The 14,647-nt window shown below is 43.1% G+C and overlaps 1 protein-coding gene across 3 annotated transcripts in view; it reads right to left on the bottom strand.

Annotated features, from left to right (window-relative positions):
- Positions 1–14,647, bottom strand: part of RBFOX2 (RNA binding fox-1 homolog 2) — a 165,640-nt gene that overhangs the window by 7,991 nt on the left and 143,002 nt on the right. The window contains exons 7-11 of one of the 3 annotated variants that reach the window (XM_054279241.1): positions 12,922–12,982; positions 10,485–10,538; positions 10,258–10,350; positions 9,007–9,139; positions 3,623–3,662 (exon numbers count right to left, since the gene is read on the bottom strand). In XM_054279241.1, the coding sequence (XP_054135216.1) occupies positions 3,623–3,662; positions 9,007–9,139; positions 10,258–10,350; positions 10,485–10,538; positions 12,922–12,982 (381 nt within the window). Of the gene's footprint in view, positions 1–999; positions 1,043–3,622; positions 3,663–9,006; positions 9,140–10,257; positions 10,351–10,484; positions 10,539–12,921; positions 12,983–14,647 lie in introns of all 3 variants that reach the window. The other 2 variants (XM_054279222.1, XM_054279231.1) reach the window with 2 other exon arrangements.

Raw genomic sequence — 14,647 nt, 5'->3', positions numbered from 1 at the left:
TGATGTTACTGTCCTTGGCTCATCAACAAAGCAGTATTTTACTTTAAATTCCTTCTTTAACATTAGATGGCAGCTTTTTCAGTATTGTCTTATATTTTCTGAAACAAGACAAACATGGGAAAACAACATCTATGGGAAGCTGCAATCCCAACTAAAGCAGCATTCCAATTACTGAGTATGTTAATGAAAACAAATTAGCATTTTATGCAGTTCAGCTCAAGTACATCTTCTCCACCACTCTTTAAGTCCATATCAGGTGATCAATCCAATGTGAGCAAGAAGAAATCCAAAACTAGAGCTTACTATGCAAGTGTGGTATAAATGTCCCTTTTCTTTTTCCCTTCCTGCCTTAGAAGGGCACACAAAGTATGTCACTGCCCTCTTTACTCCAAAGAGCCTTTCTGCCCCTAGGACACAAGTGTGTCCATAACCCCAGAGAAATATGGAACTCTTGGTACCAGTTAGGTACATTTACTCCTTGCCAGGTTTAGGCAGCGAGCCCAATTTTAGGGTCTTTTATTTGCCATCTCTCAGATGTCTTCTCCACCCCCATACTTCCATACGACAGAAGAAGCAGAAAGGGCTAGAACCGCTTCTGGTATTTCTGTATTAGGAGGGTGGCATACGTGCACCAGGAATGAGCATGAATGAATTAGAAGAGGTGACAGGACAACAGTGTCCATTGCAGCAGGTGCTTCTACATGGTAATGGGACAAGCATGACCTTGTTAACTTTTCCACTGAATTAAAGTTTTGTTGATTTTTAGTTTTTCATTGGTTTTTGGTTGGGTTTTTTTTTGAGTGAAATACCACTTGGTATGAAATCTGGACACACGCCACCCTGCTGCAGCGGGGGCTTGGCTCACACGTGAGTCTGCGCTGCTCTAAAAAAGCCTCTGTTCCCATCTCTAATGTGGTGCTGGAATGGTTAGTATAATTCAGTTTTTTTCCACTGCAATCCACAATCTGATTGGTTGGCAGGTCACACTGGCACTCCTACCTGAGGTATTTTAGCGCTAATGATTGGTTCCTGTAAGACTATTCTATAACAGAACACAGGAAGAGCAGTTCAAAAAAACACAGCTGTGGAAAGAAACAATCATACAAACAGCCCGCAGCGGGGCTCACCAGCCTTTTCTTTCCAGTGGATGCAAGCACGCTTTTCACAGGCAGGAGCAGTCTTGGCACAGGTGGGTTTGTTTGGGTACCCCCCCCGCCACCCAGATTGACCCCATTGTAGAAGAAAGATAACCTTTCTTATGATCCGAAATGAAGCCCTCTGCATCCTGGGGCAGCTTGTTTTATCAATTCAGGTGTCTTGCCAGAGTGGGACGCATCCAACAACAGATGGAATGCCTTCTTCACAGAAGAAATGGCTAGCAGGATGGTTGCCCCAGGAAAGAAAAAAGGAGTGAGGAAAAGGAGGAGGAGGAAAATGAGAAATCGATGCATAGCATTATGCAGAAAAAGCAGCCCAAACTTGGGACACTTCCCTTTCATCTCACCTACCATTAACCACTCCCTGCCAGCTCAGCTCCTTTCCACAACCCTATGGACTCACAAATCTTAAGAGAACCTCGATTTAACTTTACCCCAGTCCTAACTGAAATATCCTCTGCCATAACTTCTGGAATCTGGGTAAACCTATCATAGCAACCAGAGGGATAGAAGCTCTGCAGTGAAAAGCACAACAAATCAGTGAGACACAGAGACATTGAAGTCATTCCACCTGCGCCAAGCAAACTGTTTGGAAGGGCAACTTCAAGTTTGGATAATGGTAACTTTTTCCTGAGCTCCATTGGAGGGCTCTGGCTAGCAATAACACAGGTAAAAGCATCACCATCCACTTTGATGCAGTCCTCTCTTCCATCATCCTGCTTTCTGACAGTGACACCACTGCCACCAACAGCAAAGTCATCAGAAATCCACCTAATGGTTCTAACCTGACCTGGGGGCTTGGCTTTGTGTTACATGGTGGTACTGCTCTGCAGCACCAAGTGCTTACAGGAGTTCTTCACTGCTGAAGTTTCTGTCCTTACATGTTATATAAGCCTCTCCTCCCTAGCAAAAGCTCTGAAGAAGCTTTCTCAAAAATAGGGAGTAACCCTGGCCAGACTTCCCTTTCAACGAGGCAGCCTTTTATATGCCACACTCTGTGGGAAGAGGCACTAAGCACCACTCATTTTCTTGGTTACGTGCCACAGCAAAGTCAGTGTCTGTAAAGGCAGTGCTTTAGGAGTGAGGCAGGAAAACACAGAACCTTCCATAGTCCTTGACACAGCTTTATAAAGAAACACTTGACTAGGCAGATCAATCTTTAAAGAACTGCACACACCACAGTATATGGAAGAGTGAAGAAATGCACGCAGTTCTTTCTATCTCAGAGAGCACGTCTTCCAACTGCTCTACCTGGGCTGGAAAAAGCACCTGTCCAGAACTTCCTCCTCCATAAAAGCCAACAAAATCCAAAAGCTAGTTCCATCCATTATCCTGAGTCTAACCCCAGGGTCCTCTTTATAAATGGCAGGAATAGCACCTTCAAAGGAGCAGGACTGAAATTCGTGCTGACAATTGTGTCACTACCCAAACTATACAAAACTTCCCAGCTCCAGGGAGCTATGACCTACAGTGCCACAATTGGGAACTCTGATAAAGCCGGGCAGGCTATGAGTTGCAGTGGCAACTGAATATTTTGGCTTTGAAAGGCAAGTTCCTACCATATTCCTGCTCTGCAACAGCTCTCCCTTGGAGAGGAAAGCACTGTTCTCACTGGCCAGTTCAAATACCTCCATCCACAACCCACCTATGTGCACACAGACTCCCTGGAGATTTGCAATACAGACTGACTGGGCAGGACAAAGACAATGACAGGACAAAGTCTCCCATGGTATAATAGCCAATTCCCCAACAGGAGGAGGCTGCTGACTCTTGTAACCGAACATCTCCACATATTTGTACTTTACAATTCCCTGAAGAGGAGAGAGAATCTAGCCTATTTAGGTGCCATTCCTACCAGCAAAATGAGATGTCAGTTTTCACTCTAGCATCTCAGCCTCCATTTTTAATCAGTCCCAGTGTCTTCCCCAAAGGGATAATCTCCACATCCCAGTGGCACATGAACAGTTTTAAACATACAACTTGTTCAGTGTAGTGTGGGCTACACAAATCAAACCCAAAAGGGCCCCAAGAGGGAAGAGAAAGGGGAGGGAAGAGGGGGAGAAGGAAAGGGAAGGTCTGAGGCTAAACCAGTCCTGTTATTTTTATATCCAAATTATGTAAATGAGAGAAGTGTTGAGAGAAATTTTAATTTGCTAATCATCTCTCAGGTTGATTAGTACCAGTGTGAATGTGGGGGACAGGACACCAAATAAACTGACCCTGGCAATGATCAGGAAACCCAAGGCTTAGGTCTTGCACCCAGGGGCAAGCGCAGTGACAGAGAAGCATGCTTGCATTCCTAAATATATAAATATATATATATCCACAAGGAAGAAGAAAATTAAAGTAAATGATATTTAAAAAACCAAACCAAACGAACAAACCAAAAGAAAAAGAAAAGAAAACAAAAAAAGGCTGGCTTGTCAGGGGTTGGGGACAAAGAAGGCTCCGGTGTGTGTACTTACATAGAGGTCAGCACCGTAAAATCCGTCCTGGTAAACCACACTGCAGAAAATCCACACAAAAACAAAACAAAAAAGAAAAAAAAAACAAAACAAAAGAAAAAAAAACAAACAAAAAACAAAAGAACAGAAAACACATTCCGGTTATTGAGGACGGCAGCATGCACATGCGTTTTACACAGGCAGGTGATGTATGAATCCACAACCTGGGCTTTTGGCAGGAGCAAATCAGCAAGAGAACGTGTGTGCGCACGCACGGCTCCAAGTCATCTTCCATGGCATGCAAAGGGGCAGGGGGTGGGCAGAGGGGGAGACAGTATGCAAAGGAGAGACGGAGGGGAACCACCATCTTGTACAGCAAATATCGACTCAAAAAGATCTGACGTCCTGAAGAGAGACACAAGGGTGTAGAAGCCTCCACTCTGGTTATTCTCCTGGAATGATTTCAGTTACCCCTTAAAACACATGGAAACATTGGCTTCATGAAGAGGGCTTGTGATATTGAGGAGCCCTTCACAGAAGGCATCCCACAGGGGCTGCAGTCGCCTATGTCAGGAAGTGTGGTTCAGAGACTTGTGCCTGATTACATTTTTCAGGCTTCAGAGGGCTGCATGAGTTTTGTTTCTGACATCCATACATCACCTGCTTTTACCCTGCACATTAGACATGCGATAAGATTTGGCTGATCACACGAGCATGCAAAGTATTATTATTCAGCATCTTAAAGAACCAATGCAACACCTCAGGAAAACAAGTCAATCAATTCTGATCAAAGTAAACACAGAGAAATGTAATTGAAAAGAAAAAACCAAAAATACCCACAATGCATTGCTTTCACAAGCAGAGATAATGAGCTAAAAAGGTTAGGTGACTGGTCCAAGATCCGAAAATTGAAAGGTGCAGTGGGAGTCCCTGGTAGTAATTACTTATTCCTTAGCAGAGAGGAGCAACTGGAAGGGTTTCCATGGGATGGTGCTTTTTCTGCTTTAAGCCATAGTTTTGTTTCTCTCAGAACTTCAAGCACAAAAACTGTTAAACAGAGCCTGGGGTTCCCACATAGCTGCTCTTACCAGAGCATTCACTAGGCATGAGACTACACAGCTCACTCTGGGGACAGGGGTTGGGGAAGGATGAGGAAGGAAGAGAGGGGATGCCCCCCACCCATTTGAGTTCAGCGTGTGCTTCACATACTGAGGAATTTCCTCCAGCTTTGTCCCCTGAAGAGCTCCACACAAACTCGCTCAAGGCTTTAAAAAGCATTAACCCCACCCTCTGTGATGCTCATGGATCTGATGTGCATGACTTACCCATAGCATTAAGAAAAAAGAAGGTATGGAACACTAGCTATTCTTTTGACTACCATTTTTTACTCATCAGATGGAATGTGAAATGCTGCCAAGAGCCTGGAACCCTCAGACACCCACCTATTGTAAGGCACACACACACAAAAAAAGCCCAGCAGATCTTGCCAAAATTCTGCATGCTATTACTAAAAAAATAAAAAAAAAATTTAAAAAAAATCTTGCAGTGTTAGCTACTGCTTGAATAATTTAGTCTTGCTGCCTTCCCCAGGAAAAGTACACTCCATTCCCAATGGACACAGTTACTGTAGTCTCCAAGAGCGCTGGGAGCAGGTATGAAGATAGAGACCCTTGTTAGAGGAAGAGGGGAGCCACTTCAGCAGGGAGAAGCAGGCCATAAGATCATGTTTGTTGAAGCTAAATTTTTACAACCACATGACAAAGAGTTTGGCTCCTGGGGCAGTGACTTACATTGCTGGGTTCTCTATCTAGGACCAGGAGTGTTTTAGCAGTGATACTCCACCTGCTCCTGCAGGAAAGGCAAACGCACGACAGAGGAAGTGACTTGGTTTATGAACACGTTAGCAGTTTTAACAGTTATTCCAAACACAGTCAGTTGGATGAACATCAGCATTACCACATTGGATCAGGCCACTATTTCTATCAGCAAGAGATGCTAGCATCAGCTCTCCAGAGAAAACTGCAAGGAACACTAATAACAGGTAAGAGTAAGACTTCCTGGATCCAAACACCCAAACACACATGAATCCTCCATCTCTGCTTTAGTTAGGATTTGACTGACATCAGCTTCCAGGGCTGAAATTCAGCAAGGTTTATTTATATGGCAGAATATCCATACTTGGGATTCTTAATGCTAGCAAAACCAGTGAATTCCTTCATCTGAGAACCACATTCCGGTTCTGTAGCTTGACCAGTATAAAACAGCCTGGCAGCCAGTCAAATCTTGGTGCAATCTGTGAAAAGCCTACTAGCTGTGCTAAAAAACATCCAAGGGAAAAAGAAACAGGCTGGTTTTGTAAAGTAGTCAGCATATCATTTAGGTGTACCAACAGCTGACTGTTGTGTTGGAAAAGGAGCGAAAAAAACCACTTCAAATCCTCAAAGCTGACTGCTGCCCTGTATCTAGTCTTCTATCTACTATGGCGTCAAATCAGTGAATTTCATATATATTTACACTCCAAGACAAAATTACTCTTTACTATGGCAAGTCTATTCCTCATATAGGTACTTAATACCATGCACAAGTCAATGACTAACCTATAGTTTGAGAAAAAAAATTTATCAAGCTTATGTAACTTTGAGAGTTTTACAGTAGGTGAGTTTTTTTCAGACTGTCTGGATTCTTTCAGCTTTTGGTCTGAAATGTTATATGTTAGCATTCTCATTTAAAAAGCATGGCTGCTACAAATCAGGGCAATATTCCAGTAGAGTTTTTACTTGTGCTTTATATCAGAGGTTATAATGTCTCCTTATTTCTACCAAGTGGCACCTCAGTTGAAAACTGAAGGTTGCATTAGTGTTCAAAGTGAGGTTTAGGTGACTATCTAACTCACCTACAATAGTCTAAGCAGTTGCTTTCTGAGGTATCAAAACCCTTCTCTGGATAAACAACCATGGCCATGCATAAGTATAGGCATTCCACATAGGCATTAGCAAATCTTGAGTTCTAGAAATAAATATTAAAACTATTAAGAGCTATGATTTCTTGCACCTTCCTCTGGCTTAGCATTTGACACTGTCAAAACTCACTCTAGCCTGGATGGTGCTCAGGTCTGATCCAGTATGGCAATACCAATGAGCTTTTATTGATCTACATTCTCTATTTTTTATATTCTGCTAAGCTCTCAAATGCAGCAATACCATTAAGTTTTGTAACTTAAACACCACTGAGGTTTGGGAATACCAATTCCTTCTATCAGGTTTGAGTTAACCTGCAGCTTACTTTACTGTTTTCTTCGATATTACTCACTATGTCTTGGTCATTGATGTTGCTGACTGATCTTATGGTGTCATCTTTCCACTGGCCAGGAAGAAAGTAACAGATGGAGGGCAAGATGTCAGGAACGTGTGCCTGTCCCTGACCCCATGGAGGTCAACAGTGCCCACACAGAGTGCTGGCTGTCCTACAGATTACTGCAACATGGAATTGTACAGCACATTTTGTATTATTCCACTAGGAATCCAATTTGTTCTACAAAGTATCTTGCAGAGACACACTATGATGACAAAAAACACCAGTAGTTGGTAATTACATCCCACTGCTTGGGACTAGGGACAGTTCTGGGACTCTGTGAATCTGCCTTGCTTACTGGTGCCCTGTAAATGCTTACTAGGTAGTATGCTGCCCATGAAGACATGGGATCAGTCAGCAGGGTCAGAAAAATTCAGTGTAATACCAGTAAACACAGACATGAGACGGTATTTGGAATGGCTAATCATTGGAGCCTGGCCCATATTTCAAATGAAAATAAACCTTTTACATGGGACTCAGGCTGGATTTACATCAAAGACAAGGCCTTCCCAGTGCCCCACTCATGACAGCCTCTGGCTAGGAATGCTCTAGCTGCTACTCCCAGGGATGAAAAGCACATTCCCCCTCCCTGGTGCAAATATTTAATATTCTGCTAGACGGTAGCACTTAGCTCAGCTTTGCTGCTTTGTTTCACTGTGGAGCACTCCCCAGTAAAATTGGACTGGGCCATTTTTAGAGCAATAGACAGACAAGTTGCAGGTCAGAGGCTATGGTTAGAGGATAGAGAATGTAAACTAGGAGTGGTGGCAAAAAAGTGGATTTGAAAACCCAGAAGAAACACAATGTTCAGAAGACCAATATTTACATGAGAGGTTTCATTTAAAGTCTTCTGGTGAATTAAATACAAACATAGCCAAAATTGCCAAAGAGCAAAGCTAGACAGGTACATGAGCATTGCAGCTTGCTTCCTGGAGCTCCACTTTAAAAATCAGACTAGACTCTAAAAGGGTCACAGTAGCTCTCATCACTTAATCTGCTGCAGAAGGTATTGTGAGCTTATCCAATATAGATCAGGCCAGCTCCCTGCACTGATGTGTATGGATTCCACTTTCCTTCTTAATAAAAGATTTATGGTTTTTTTTCTTCCCCTTTGGGCCTAGTGTAAAGGAAAAGAAGGGTCAGTCCACATCTCTGTGCTGGAGGATTCGTTTCTACTCCTGTTCTTTCTGAGAACATTGCCTGGAAAATATGGCAAGTAGAACTCGAGACAATATGATTAAACCATCCTCAAAATCAGAAACAAAACAAACAAACAAAAAAAAGACAGTTTGGAAGGGATTTGCTGATTTATCTGTCATTCCACCACATTTAAACAAACCAACAAAAACCCAAACCAAAACTCACATACAGATCTAGTTCCCTCTACTTTTAAACAGCAGAATACTCCTTTGTAACAGCATTTTTTGCACTGCATTACTAGTGAAAATTTGAGGGCAAAGAATGCTAAGACCACACATTTGCCATTGCTTCATTGCATTATCATTCTCTCTACATCTCAAATGCTCCCAGCTTTAAATTAATGGACTTGATTAATCTTTGTTTTAAACCTTTTTAAACCGTCTCCAACAAAGAAAGCAAATCCATTGTGGGTAACTGGCTCTTCTGTGTCCTACTGCCAGATGGTGAGGCATGAATTAATGGATAATATTCCTCATTCCTGAATATGGAAACACAAATGGAGTACAAAGAGCAGAAGTTTTTCAGGAATTTTAGATCTTCTCTTTGTGTCCTTCTCAGCAGCACTATAACATATTGGGTCAATGGATGACACATACCGTATACAGACAAATTGAGAAATTATGAGAAGGAACCCATCAGCACTTTAAGCTGTTGCAAGTACTGAAAATTGTTTCAGTCAAGAACTTAAGACAGAAAAATTTAGATTTGCCCCCACTGGATGCCATCATGTGCAGAATGCTCTGGCACTAGCAAGATCTTGACTCTCACCATCCAGACAATTTTAGGGTTTTTGTTAACCGATTAGCTCTTTGACACAGCTGTGCAGAGCACTCTGCTCCTGTGACAGTGCTTACCCTGGGTAGGCAGGGATGGCCGTGGGAGGAACTGCCCGCACTGCCCCGTACACTGTCCTTCCTCGGCCCCTCAGATGGGCGCCCCGAAACGCGGCCGCTGTGGTGGCTGCAGTTGGATAGGGGAAGCCTGGAACTGTGAAGATAGACAAGGTGGAAGGTGAAAAGGATACAATCTCCACTCCAGAGAGCAACCACCTGCTTCAAACAAAGTGACACAACAGCTCCACAGCGGTGGGACATTTGGCATCAATCCTGCAGAAGGACATGCTTATAACCCAGCAAGCATCCCATACATACTTCCTGCTACACCATGGCCTTTGGGGGGAGAAGGGTTGCAGAACGGTTTGGCATGCAAGAGGTTAATGTTTTGGCATGCCTTACCCACCCCAAACAGGGCTCAAATCCCCCCACCTTTCAATACTGCCATGCAGTCTGGTTAGAGTCTGAGAAGCATGGGGAGTTACTATCAATACAGCACGCAGTTCTTCCAAAACTGCAGAGGCTCTTTAAAATAATTTGTCAAGAGGCCCTTAAAGTCAACCAACTTACATCAGTCTCTTCCCTCCTTTCCCCTCCCACTCTTTGCCACCCAATCCTCTGTATGTTCATTTTAAAGCCTGAAAGACAAGATAGCCCATATAACAGCAGCAGCAATTTCCCATAAAGTGCCAGTTTACTGAGAGCCCACCTTCATTTAACAAGTGTGACCAATAACTGGCACCACATATAGCAATGCCTCTATTATTATGCTTTAAACTGGAGTAAACTGGCTTGTGATGAAACTTTGTAAAACCTCAGAGGCATCTGCAAACACATCATAAACAGATATTGAGAGGGAACGAGTCCCATGGCACAATCCCAACCCAGCATGCATCCAGGTGCATGCCACTAGGGGCCCTGCAGACCCGTGGTTCAGCAGCTTGTATAATATGTACTTTAGGGATTTGTCTGTTAGGTTTCTTCCATTTCAATACAAGGAGGGGAGCAAGGGAATGGCCCATTCCTCACACACACCCTCCCCTTGTTCTGCAGCCTCCTTGTCGTTCAGAAGGACCCATTAAGCAGTACAGCAAGACACTGCAGATGAACAAGTTACAGCAACTGCACACTATACTTTGGCTCAAGGTAAACTCATTCCCACTGTGACCCATCCTTTCAAGTATATATTATACAGACTGGAGAGAAGAAGGGTAACAGGTCATCATTAACTCAAGCACAGTAACAGTACAGGGGCCATTGGGGGCTACTTACTGATTAAAGGAATGTAAGTGTTAATACCCCCCCTTCCTGACAGGGGCACTGCAGCGTCATTGCCCAGAGAGACATCTGCTTGAAAGCTGGATGCTAATTTAATTTAAAAAAGAATAAAAAACAAAAACAAAACAGTAAAAAGGTTATAAAGAAACAGCAGATTAAGAACATAAACAAACACCACTGCAGTCAAATGGCAGAAGTGGAAGTGTCTACTTAAGCTCTACCTGCATATAACTCAGGGCCGTACACCGCTCCAACCACAGGACTCAACTTCCAACCTGAAACAACAAAGACTGCAGTGAATGCCAAAATCTACACCAAGAGAAGGAACGGGCAGCGTGGGTAGGGGGAATGGTCTCTTGCATGCGCCCCAGCTTCACATGCACAGCTCTTTCCAATTTCTGCTTCGCCTCAATCCCCCTTGGTGTAGATGGAGGCCAACTGCCCTCTCCTAACGTCAAGCTCTAGGTGCAGGTCACTGTATCGGAGGGAATAGCAAAACATCAGCTGACCTGCAGCAGGCAGAGGCACTGCTGTGGGAATGCCAACTACCTTATATGCGTATTTGCCACGAGCACCGTGCGACCTGGCATTCCCTGTGGAAGCCTTGGTGCCAGCTCCTCCCTACTTTCACTGGGAACACTGCAGATACAAGCGCTCCCTAAAGCCACTGGCCCAGACTGTCATCTCAGGCAAGTCAAATTATAGCCTTGAATTCTCAAAGCACCCTTCTCTCATCTGCTAGAGATCTGCTAAAAAGCAACAGTGTCTGAATTTCTTCATTAACTGCATTACGCAACTATAGTTCATTTTAAAAAAATCATTCTATTCATCTCACACTTTCTCCTCACTGTTATTTCAGTATTTCTCTCCTTTATGCTGCTTTTCAGGTGAAAGCCTTCACAGAGAAATGATTTCAATATAATCTGGATAATTGGCAAGAACTGCAAATCATCAAGATAAAACCTACAAGAGAATAGAGCTTAAAGAAGTATGGGTATGAGTTGGTACATATGTCCAGTCACATCTAGAAACCTATCTGTCTTTTCCCCCTCCATCTCTCTAATGGGGGAGAAAAGAAATATAAAGCTAACAATGTGATCTGGGTTGGCTTCCACAAAGCATTCCTCTCAGGAAAGATCTCAGCTGTTCAGCTAGCAATCACAGAGGCATTTTTATTTAAATAAATCTATACACTTCCTCTGTCTTGGAGCTCTGGTGCACTTGCTGAACTTTTAACACCTCTAACCACTCTAGAAGCTATATGAACAACTCTGAGAACTGCACCCCATCACCATCACACCTTCACCTGCTGGCAGAGTGTCAATGACAGATGCAGCGCAGGCTCCCTCTGCAAGTACAAGCACACTGCTGCTGCACTGGTCACTTTGATGGCAAAATACTCCAGTAGTGGCAACAAGAGGACTGTCAACTCTTAAATTTAATAACAGTTGTACAACCATACTTGCCAATACTCCTTAAGTCTGGTCTAATACTAAATTTCTTTGCATAGCTTTAAAGCTGGCTTTAAACTGCTGGCAGCAAAAGCAAAATATTCTTGTACACTATCACTTTCACAAGTAAGCCAAGTTTCATTACCAAACAGTCACATACATGACATTTTCTGCTCTTGTTTTCAGGACAATGTACCATGGATGCCTTGCCTTTTGCTACAAAATCTCCTAGTTCCTTCCAGGTACTGTGAGACCCACAGTCCCAAGCCTTTTGCTTGGCTATGTTTCCCCATATCTGTACCCAAGGTAAGATTTACTTGAAGGGACCACTTAGTAAGTCGGCAGCACAGCAACATAAAGAATTTTTATCTTCTGAGTTTGGAGTCTTACTTTGTAATCAAAACAGATTGTCACACCAGCTACTACCTGTATGCAGCTTCCTGCCTTGAAGAAACTGTTTGGGAACATTTTCATACTGAAAAGAACTTTGCTGCCCGTTTCAGGAGGAAGACTCAGATTCAAAATCTTTATCAAAGCAGCATTCTGCTGGGAGAATCACTTTTTATGCTATACATGCCTATGAAGAAAAATGACTTCACAGAGAACCACCAAGATATCCCAATCAAACAGGCTTCCTCACTACCCAAACAACTTGGTCTTCCTCTGTTTAGGTTCACTGGAAAATTCACTGAATACAGGCAGTCTGAAACAAAAAGCAAGCAAACAAGCAGTGCAAAGGCTCTGTTTTGCTGGTTGCTTGGGGACAGCTATACTTTTACAGATAGAACCTAAACTGAGCTATCTTAAGTTATTAAGCTAATGACTTAGATTAAGCATCTTAAGTTATGTTATGTTTCTGCATTCATATTTAGGTATGTATGTGATGGAGTGAGACACAGGAGTACTGCACATCCCACCATACAGAGTCAGCTTGCAGTAGTAGGGCAGGCAACCCACTGGCCCTTGGCACCTTCACCCATCTTTGCCACATGGGGCATGTCCCTACTTCTTTCTGTCCCCACTTCTCCAACTGGAAAATGGTATTCTCCACAAACACTTTTGGGTTATACTGAATGGTATAATGATAGAAATTAGAGTTTGTGAGGTTTTCTTGGTTCCTTTTGGTCCTGAGGAGAGGTCATGACTTTTCCCTTTTGTCTTTCTTCAAACGTTTCAGCTCATCACTAGTACAAACTGTCTCTCTTACCATTTGCATAAGGTGTGACCATCTTCTTATTGGTCATCACTCTCGCAGTGGCATTGTTAACCTAAAAGTAAGAAAGGGGAGGGGGAGGAGAGGGAAGGAAGCACAGAACGTTAGGGAAAATGGTGAAAAACTCTCAGATACCACACACACACACATACACACTATACTTCTCTGAGCAAAATAAAATTAAACAGCTAATTTTACATTAATGCAATCTTAAAATTACTTTTAACAGTTGCCATTTAATTATAAAAGTTACAGCTAAACGTGGCATTTTAAAATTATGCATTAAACAAAAGGCCAACAAGAGTAAAGTGCAGATTCTCCACCACCCTGCCATCCCTAGGCACGGGATTATTTACAGCTCAGTGATCAAAAGGGCACAACCCTAGATGCTTTGTCCAGGTTATCTTAAGAGAGGCAGGAATAATTTCTGCAGCCCATGGCAGGGGAACTGAACCAGGTGATGCACAGGCTGACTTGTTTCTCAAGCTCACCGCTGGCATTGGGGCCCAGCAGGTCACTGGCAGAACACTTGAGTAGAAGAAGGCAGCCTGGAGTCCCTCAGCATTAGATCTGAACTCCCAAGGCTTGAGAAAATCTCTGGAACATCACCAACTCTTTAAATGATCTACATTCACTGATTTACAACCACCATTTTCAAATCTTTTTCCAGATAATTTTTCCTTGTCACAAATCTCATGGGACAAAAAGAGTACATAGCAGCAGACCTGGATCATTTTTGGGCTTACTGTGCCCTCCACCCTCTTTACAGAGCTCTGCACAGTTCCAAGCGGTTTGACTGCTCAAGCAAGTGGGGTGTTACCGCAGAGATGGTGCTGATAAAGAAAAGATGGACTAGTTTGGAAGCCAAGTTACTGCAGCCCCATGTCAGCCTCAAAGCTCTTGCAAGGAGGGTGAAGTCTTTATGAATCATCAATAATTTATCAAAATGCATGCCCAATGGGAATGGAGGCCAGGGTGAAGAAGAAAAAAAATGGATACAAAAATAGAAGCTGCCTCAGGCCCTTGAGATGTATGGATGGTGGGCGTACACAGGGTGAGGAGTCCAGAGCTACATTTTACTCTTGTTTCAGACCCAAAACAATAGAAACATTACACATTTAAAATAGAAAGAATGGGAAACAACAATGATGAGACTGAGAGCATGCAGTTAAACACACACAGATAAAAAAAAGAAAGAAAAAAAACACACCACAATTGATTCAGAGGGTGGGGAGGGGAGGAGTGAGGGGATAGGGTCTCACAGACAATCATTAGATGGAGCGAGTGCCTGAAATCAGCTGCTACAGCAAAGTGCAACACAAGCACTTAAAGGAAAAATTGCCAGAACCAATCAGAAACCACCAGTCAGCAAAGAGACCAACAGCTGCATTTAACTTAGTGAAGAAATAAACTGGGGAGGGGGCAGAAAGAAAAAGAGAGAAAAACAATAACAGCTACAAACAGGTCTCAGATAGAAAGAGCAGCAGAAAGAAGGGGCAGGAGAGAAAGAGGATATGGGTGCATTAATAAAAACCAGCCAAACTGGAGTTCAGTAACTCTGAGTAAGATGTGCAAGGGGAAATCACCATGAAGTCAGTAATCAAACAGCTCAGACTGCTACAAAACAATATGTACATCCAAAGTCCAGGCGGCATTACTCAACAGCATTGAAAATAAAAGGGGAGAAGGGGAAGGAGGTGGGTGGGGACAACAAGTCAAA

This window comes from Melozone crissalis, unplaced genomic scaffold, assembly GCF_028551555.1.
Source record: "Melozone crissalis strain CALT ecotype California unplaced genomic scaffold, PUWL_Pcris_2 ptg000004l_1, whole genome shotgun sequence".
NCBI lineage: Eukaryota > Metazoa > Chordata > Aves > Passeriformes > Passerellidae > Melozone > Melozone crissalis.
This window is presented reverse-complemented; position numbering and strand designations above follow the sequence as displayed.